Source organism: Pinus tabuliformis, chromosome X, assembly GCF_031772625.1.
Source record: "Pinus tabuliformis cultivar Carrire ecotype Pingquan chromosome X, CPIR1, whole genome shotgun sequence".
Lineage (NCBI taxonomy): Eukaryota > Viridiplantae > Streptophyta > Pinopsida > Pinales > Pinaceae > Pinus > Pinus tabuliformis.
Window position 1 is genome coordinate 695,216,891 of NC_142308.1, and position 8,595 is coordinate 695,225,485.

The 8,595-nt window shown below is 37.1% G+C and overlaps 1 protein-coding gene and 1 pseudogene across 1 annotated transcript; both read right to left on the minus strand.

Moving 5' to 3' along the window:
* Positions 1-1,545: 1,545 nt before the first annotated feature.
* On the minus strand, positions 1,546-2,826 carry LOC149141895 (DNA mismatch repair protein MSH7 pseudogene; annotated as a pseudogene).
* Positions 2,827-2,967: 141 nt separating this feature from the next.
* On the minus strand, positions 2,968-3,780 carry LOC149141896 (ATP-dependent DNA helicase 2 subunit KU80-like). Its single transcript, XM_089451358.1, has one exon. The coding sequence runs from the start codon at positions 3,778-3,780 to the stop codon at positions 2,968-2,970; it is 813 nt and encodes a 270-aa protein (XP_089307484.1).
* Positions 3,781-8,595: the final 4,815 nt, after the last annotated feature.

Consider the following 8,595-nt stretch of genomic DNA (forward strand, 5'->3'; position numbering starts at 1 on the left):
CAAGTTGACTACTTTTAACAAAAAAATGATGTAGCCAAAAGAAAAGGACTATCTCATTGATTGTGGCAACAGATCCTCATACTCATTATGTGATGAAGAAGCATAAATCCAACTTCTTTAAAATGAAGTGTTGAAATGGTAGTTTCCCATAATAATATTGGGAATATACTGAAACTAGATGCTCTAATGAATAAATATATGTGGAAAATGCATCCGGAATGCTCGAGAACCCCTGTTTAAGTTGTTTACATGCTAAAAAAGGTCTCCATATAACCTTTAAAAAGTCTTTGTCTGCAACGCAAAAGGACTTGGCTCTGCAATTTGTTAAACATACAATGCTCAAATCACAAAAATAATGTTTCCATTGTGTCCAGAACACCTAAAAAACCTTGTGTAGTCTCTTCTTGGGCTCAAAAATACTGAAAAATGGCCAAGTTAGGCCTCATAGAATATTTCTTTGTTATTTGTCCTGTTAGCACTTGAATTTGGCCTCAGGCTGAAGAAGGAAAAATCCAAGGCAACATCAAACCACTTAGCCTCGTAGCTAGCCCTATGAGGATAGGAGAGGGCTCTCTCCAGTCTATCTCAGCAAAAAGTTTTCAAAAGGGGCCGAGATGACTTTAAAAGAAACTGATTTTAGGCTAGTAAATTGATAAAAGGGGTTTTTAATAAAATGATGGGGTTTTTCTACGCTGCATGGGGTAAAGAAACAACTTGAACAGAGAAATGTAATAAAAAACACAGGTTATCTCTTGAGGCAAGGTAGGCAAGAAAGTTTAACATCAAATTGAGATTAAATGGAATGGCAAGACTGCTGAGGAGCTGACAAGGGCATAGAAGATGAATCCTTGTCAAACAGAGGAAAACATTAAATATGAACAAACTTAAAGGCAGAGCATATAAATTATGAATTCTACCTTAACACTTCATTTGTTCAATTGGAAATGATCATGAAATGAAATGAACACATAACAGGCTTTACATGAAACAAAGGAGAACACAAATGTTAAATCTCATACCACAGGAATCTCAGAAGCCAGAGCTGTGTATTTTCATTAAAATCTCTGTCAAATACTGTACAATGGAAGCTCTTTGTTCTCCACCAGCTCTCAGAACTCTCTTCCCTCTCTCACCCTTTTACAAATGTTTTTTAATACCATAAAAAGCTCAGGAGAAAACCGATCCATGAAAAGATGGAACTGTTTCAACTGGCACTATGAAAAATAGTAAAAAGCCACTCATCGGTTCCTAAAGATCAGCGGATACATATCCAGCCATTCATAATTGCCACTATTCATCTGCATAATCACCTTTGATTGCCTAACCACTTCAGCGTGAAGACCCAAAATAGACTAACTAATTCGATTTCTGTGCTGGGATAGTTATCTGTATTTAAATTTGGCTTTGACTTTTATTCTCTCCCAAAATGTCATGACAAGTGTCTCTGCTGAAGGCACGTTTCCATTTTTAAAATGCAAAGATTTGCATCCAGTCGACATCCCGGGGAGAAGAAGATAACTCCTTAAAATGAGGCAATTGGGTACATTAGAAAAGCTTACAGTCTTCAGAAGCTTCTAATGACTTCCAACTTTGGCATGAGAATTTCTGCAGTTCATGCCATACACACAACAAAGTATCATGGGCATCCTCTGTAGTAAAGTTCATGCTGTTACAAAGTGATTTATTATTTGGTGTCGCTAAAAGGGTCTTCAACCACTGCTCATGTATGTTTGAAAACTCTGCCCTCAATTCACTTGATTTGAAACTACTTGAAAGCAAAAATTTCATAACTTGGCTAGCATCAAGTGCTGCTTTGACTACTAAACTTGGTATCCCAGCAAGCAAGGCTACTTGCAGACCATAGTTTTCAGGAGAGGCACCAGACCTTAGCTCGTACAAAAAGACAAGTTGCCTTTCAGTTTCTAACAAATCTGAGCTATAATAACTGTTGTCGATATTGACTACTTTCTCAGAAACAGTATTAGAATTCCCCCCGTTATCTACAATAGTGGGAATTGCTTCAAATGAGCATGTCATGTGCTTCAGACTGACACAAGGGTGGGAAGCAAATTCCTTAGTTAAAGGATGATAATGTGTGGCAAAGAGCAACCTACAGTCCTTTGTTTCAACCAAATGTCGAAAAACTGCATACGCAATAGCATAACCATCAAACGTAGAGGTTCCTCGACCAAATTCATCCAGCACTACAAGAGAGTCTTCCGTCGCATATCGCAGGACTGAAGCAGCCTCCATGCATTCGACAAGAAATATACTTTCCCCAGATATTATACGGTCACTTGCACCAAGACGAGTAAAAATAACATCCACTGGCGACAGAGTACATGATTCACAAGGTACATAACATCCAAGCTGAGCCATTATCACTGATAAACAGGTGACACGCAATAATGTTGATTTGCCTCCCATATTTGGTCCTGTTAAAAGCATTGCCCGAGGACAATCATGCACTCCATTGTTCCCTAGGTCAACATCATTTGGAACTGCCACACCTCCTTGGCCTCCCACAGCATAAGGATGCCATAAACCTTTGATGCTGAGAATAGCACCTTCTTTTCTGCCTCCCAAGATATCCTCTTCCACTTCAGGAGAGACAAAGAATGGTCTGCATGTAGATCCATCTGATAAGTTTGCCGAAATAACAAAGCCTCGTAGCACATCAATGTAACCAATGGCATCAACAATCTGTGCCCAATATGCTGCATGCTGACAAAACAGGCTTGCAATTGAATTCAATGTTTCAACCTCATCCAGACACAGATCACTACCCAAAGCAGCACTATTGTAAGTGCTTGGTTCATTTTGCATGGGATTGGACACAAGAGCAACAAATTTCTGAGCTCTGTTGTTGTGTGGGTAGCGCGTTACCCCAGTGCGTAGCGCACCTCTAAAACAAGATTCAATGTTAATTCCGGTTTTAATGCCTCCTCTTTTCCAGGGGGTACCAAGTCAATTTTCCGCTGCCTCTTGCTGAAATGTATTAGGCTGCTCTGATGCAGGAAAACTATTGAACGAAGCAAATGGAAATTCCCTAATATCCTCGGCAAATGGAATTGCATTGAAATAAAACAAATCTCCAACATTGTCTGTGTAGGATATGTTGGGGGTCAAAATACCATGTACAACGTTTGATGATCCTTTTCTCCACACACAACGCAAAATGGCAACTTTCTTTGTTGCTTCCCTTGCCCTGGCCACTGCAGAAACTGCAAGAATGGCATCGGTATTACCTGGTTCTGCGATAAAAATATTTGTATCTCTCATATAGTAGTGCCTTGGAATGTTTGATGCATCTGTAAAGCCCAAAATCTTCATGCTCTTCTCAGGCTTGAATTTAAGTGCTTCTTCTTCTGCAGTGGAAATATGAACCACTTGTGGTCCATACTGAAAACCCTTGATCCTTTGATCTGGAGGAATTTTCTTGTCAGGATCCTCCCTACTTTTGTACACAACATCCATCTTTACTTCTCGTGTGGCATTTCGATCATTTGGAGGTGCTTTGTCTGAATATTTCTTTAATGTAGGGATACTTTCTTTCCTTGTCTTCTTATAAACCCACACCTGAATTCTCATCATAAGAGTCAGCTCCAAGTCACCTCTGAATACAGTTACTGGAAAAATGTTCCTAGCTTTCATAACACCCAATATTGAGGTCGAACTTTCAACAACTATCACTTCTACTTCTGCTTTTGCAGGGACAGGAGCTGATGAAGCTGTTTGGTAAATTTGGCTGCAGCGGACTGACAAGACGGAGTCTAACATGTCCTACAAATTGGCCAAACTGGATAGCCATGAAACAAAATTCACCCTTGATATAACTACTAGGTGACTGAGGATCGGTGTTGAGTCTACCAAAAATGATGAAAATTGTTCAACACTTAATCATGCCAATAAGACCTTAAGCATCAATTTTTAAGCTCTAGCGTCAATTATATGGAGGCTCATGTGGCCAAGGGCATAGGTGAGAGGCCACACACCCATCGACACTTTGCCCTTGTTCATGTTAAAAACCATGTAGCCTGGGACTGGGTTGTGCACTCGCCCCAGTCTCCGCAAGCCCTGTTGTCCATTTGACTAAGTCTTGTGCATTCAACATAGAACCGGGGCTAGGGCTAACCAGCCAACCCTACCGCTTCCACCTCCGCCATGGTCTTGTGGTATGACATGTGACCTAGGGCCAGGGATAACTACCTGAGTTCTTTTTCACATTACACGACATATGATCTGGGGTTGGGACCATGTGCCCTGTCCCATCTGCCAATGCTCCAAAAACTTAAGTTTAAATATATTCAGGCCTCGTGTTATAACAAGAACCAAAGTTGTGGCATGGAGGTAAGTCTATTAGTTAATTGTGGAGAGGTCATGGGATTGATCTTGGTGGGGTTAGTTGGTCAACCCAAAAAAATTTTGGCACATAACCTAAGGGCCACGTGGTTCCCTCCTGTTGGGCCATGTGGCGTCCCTTAATTGGGCCACCTCAAAACATAAAAACCAACCACAAATTGCCAAATGTCCTCTTACGACTGGACCACGAGTCAGCACGTGATTGGCACACATGTCTGACATATATGCCAATCACCTTCTGATGTCAGTGCCATGTCACCTATATGGTCTTCCCAGTTAGCAACCTAGTCAACCCTACAAGTTGACTTTTTAATTGTTTGCCAAAAACTTCAAAATGAAATAACTTTTGCATACGGTGTTGGATTGAGGCAATTCAAGTGTCGTTGGAATCATAATGATGAGATATGTGATTTGGAGCTAGTTTATGGTGATTTCTAGAATTTTTATTTTTGAACATATTTTGATCCCCTAGATCATATCTACACCTACTCTCCCATTTTCCTCAATAGCCTCTTATTTATATTGTGTATTATAGTTTTTATAAATACATGAACATGAAACATCATTTACTTTCCAACTTTTCCTGATGCCAAGGATGCCAAGTCAATTGTTCCCTTCAATAACTTCCTCTCAAAGTTCCAAGGGTGCTACTCCACTTGCACTTCAAAAATATGTGACTAGGGAGTGGAACATGGGGACAATGATGGAGACCATTATAATATCCTTTTCCATCCTCTGTTGTCATACTAATGGTGTTGAGGATCAAGGAATATGAATTTATGCATGACCTTAGTGAATCCTTATGAGTGACCCAATCAAGGGTTTGTCCCCATGGCATCATGAGATTCAAGGTGAGGACATCCCAGTACCTTCCATCCCAAGTTATAATAGGATTAATAGTAGGTAGATTCAAGGACATTTTCCCAACCCTCCCATGAAATTCCATATATACTATATAGGTGCATCACCCATGTGTGATTCATTCATCCAAGCAATCGATTTATGCTTGCAAACTCTAACATGGCATATGAAATCATAGCAGAACATTATTTAAAAATTAAACTCTAGTATCAATAGCATGTAATGATCAAACCAAAGGTCACTAACTCATCACATGCATGTATGTCCAGGTGGCCTCCTATGACACTCAAATAGCTATCAATATCATCTGCTCATAAGGTTAGTCATTGATATATTTGAACATGCTACAAGATCATTATAACATAATCATCAAAATAATTTCTAATTAGATTCAATAAGATAGTACTCAAAATATGTAAACATGGCAACATATAATGAAATCATCATCATGATTACAAATAATCATGAAATAGGTACATCATAGTCATCATCACAACCAATAATAACATCAATTTGGTACATCACAATCATCATCACATCCACTAATAATAATATTGAAAATATTTGGATTTTGAACTTGATGTACTTAAAGAATAATGTATGTGCCATAAGGCTATATCAAGCTTAAGATAATATAAAATTTTGTCAACTAGGATGGGGAATGACAGATAGTGCCTTGAATTGGTGGGTAAACTTGGAAACAAAGGTACATCTAACTCTGAACACTATCTCATGGGAATTATTTTAAGAAAGTTTTCGAAGAAAGTACCTACCTACATTTATAAAGAAAAACAACTAGGATGCTTTCATGCTTTAGTTTAGGGAGAAAAAAACATTAGAGGAATATTATATAAGATTCATGGAGCTATTAAATTATGTCTCATACATGGACATTTATTAGTGTCAAGTAGATCACTTGATGTGAAATATGAATCATAAGATGAGGAGTTTTGTGTAATTATGGAAACCATCTTCAATTGTTGAATTAATTTAAAATGACCATTATGTAGAAGAAATTTGGTCATCAAAGGGGATTAGAGACGGGCCATGAGATATGTCATTCCATAATAGTCATTATTTGTAAGGAAGGCCCTTATACCTTCTCCAAGGGAGGAAATTCTAGGCCATTTATTTATGTAAACATCATTTCACCGAGATTTATTATGGAAAGAGTTTCAATTACAGTGAGTGCATCATATTATGAATCATTAAGGACTAAGGATAGTTAAAGGAATTCATGGGAACTATTAATAGGGGTAAGGGGAAGGAAATTATCTTAAAGATTTCAATAGTAAAACACATAAATTATACCCCACATTACTTGTTGGGGGTATAGGGGATCTCATTACCAATGTGATTGCCTGAAGTCACAATCCAACACCATTCATATATAGGAAAAGGCCTAGATGGAGAAGTAGGAAGTAAACACCAAATATATGTAGTGGTTGTTTGGTCAATTTAGTGTTCTTAAATTGCAAGCATAAATTATTGACCGGAGTTGGTAAAGTTATGAAGTGCAGGTGCACTGTATATGCTAGAAGCCTTTCATTTAGTTTGTAAGATGATGGTTATATTTGTTTTGGGATTTTCGTTGTTTATCTAGGTTCCTATTAGATTAGAGTTAGATTTTTAATGAGTGAAAGTTAAGTTATTGTTAGACTGATCTACCAGGTCATATCTATGCTGAGTATCATTCTAAATCATCTTATGTTAATCATTCTAACATTATGAATCTATCCTAAACACCTTTCTACTATAAAACAGAGTATAAATGATTCTAAGAGAAAGAAAACAATCCTTCAAAAGATGTCTGCAAAGTATATACAAACTCTAATTTTAAAAAGAATGAAAGTAATATTCTAATGCTGACTACAGAGTATAGACAAGTTCTGATTCTAAAAGTATGAAAATACCGATTGTAATTAAGCAAAAATCATTGAAGAAACTAAACTTTTAAAATTCAAGCGCAAGCAAAATAACGAGATTTAACTGAGTTATAACGAAATGATGAAATGGTGAGGTAAGGAAACTAAAATGGAATGAAATAACAATGTGAAAAAAAAAACAATGTAATGAAATAAACTAAACCTCAACTGTCTATAGGGGCCTCTGCATATAGTAGGTGTAAATCACATTCACATACGCATCAAATAGAAAAAAGGTAACTTGAATTCAATATGAGAATAAAGGTTTATTTCACAATTCTTCAGAGATTAATTATTACTTCCTTTTTCTCCTTCATAGATGATACATGTTTATATATAAAATGTGTTCTCAATAGTTTGAGACTTCTACGCCTACAGGTATTTTAATCAATCCTTATTCAAATTTGAAACTTAACAGTAAAAGTGTTATCTCGTCAATTTTCTATTTGGAAAGAAAATCAGAGAAACATGATGCATTTAGACTTCTACTACTACATGTTTGACCCGTGCCTTTGACCATGCCACTGTGTGATTCCTTTAGTGAATTGGCTTGAGCGAATAGGAGGAGATCCATGAGGGGATTGATCCTCAACCGCCCATATGCTTCTTTGCTTCGTTGGTGCACCAGAACCCCGCAAACCATGGAGATAGCTGTAGATTTGTAAAATAAGACATATGAGAGATTTTACCTTATCAAAATCTATGGTTTACTGATTTTATTGAGTTGATAACGATGATGAAAAAGAGGAAAATGGAGGAAAAAGGGTGTCAAAACAAAACAGTTATGGAACTCTACATTCCCCCACACTGAAGATTTTGTATGTCCTCATACAAAACACAAAATTGATATCTTTGTTGAACTACTGCATTTTCTTGGACACTTCTGCCAGTACATCTAACTTCATCCTTTTCACTTTCTTACCAGTCATTTCCATCCTTGGTTTTCTCATGAGGATCTTGTATTTCAAGTTTATAACCTATCTCTGTAAAGCCCTATTTTTCTTCTTCAGTTTATTATTCTTCTTAAACCACAGACTTAGATGTAAAAGGAGGTTGTCACTCTTAGCTATTTGGATTTCATTATATGCTTTCAAGGCTTGATTTTCATTTTTAATGTACCTATTTAATGTCTCCAGTTCGAAGATTTCCTGTTTTAATACATTGATTATTAGAGGTTCTTGTGGTTCATTAAATTGGACTTCTTCTTCCTCTTGAGTCTGCTACTATTTGGTTGCCCATGAGTATCTTTCTAAAAGTGATTCCTTACTAAAAAGATTTCCCAATTATCACCTATGTTTTGGAGATGAAATTCAACAAGTATTTTGACTAGACCATGGTGATACATTGTATTATCTATGAACTGAATTCTCCTTTGAACATTCCCTGACATCTTTCTTAGACTATTCAACAAGAAATATGGAAGATTTATCTCATTTTCTTCAAGAAA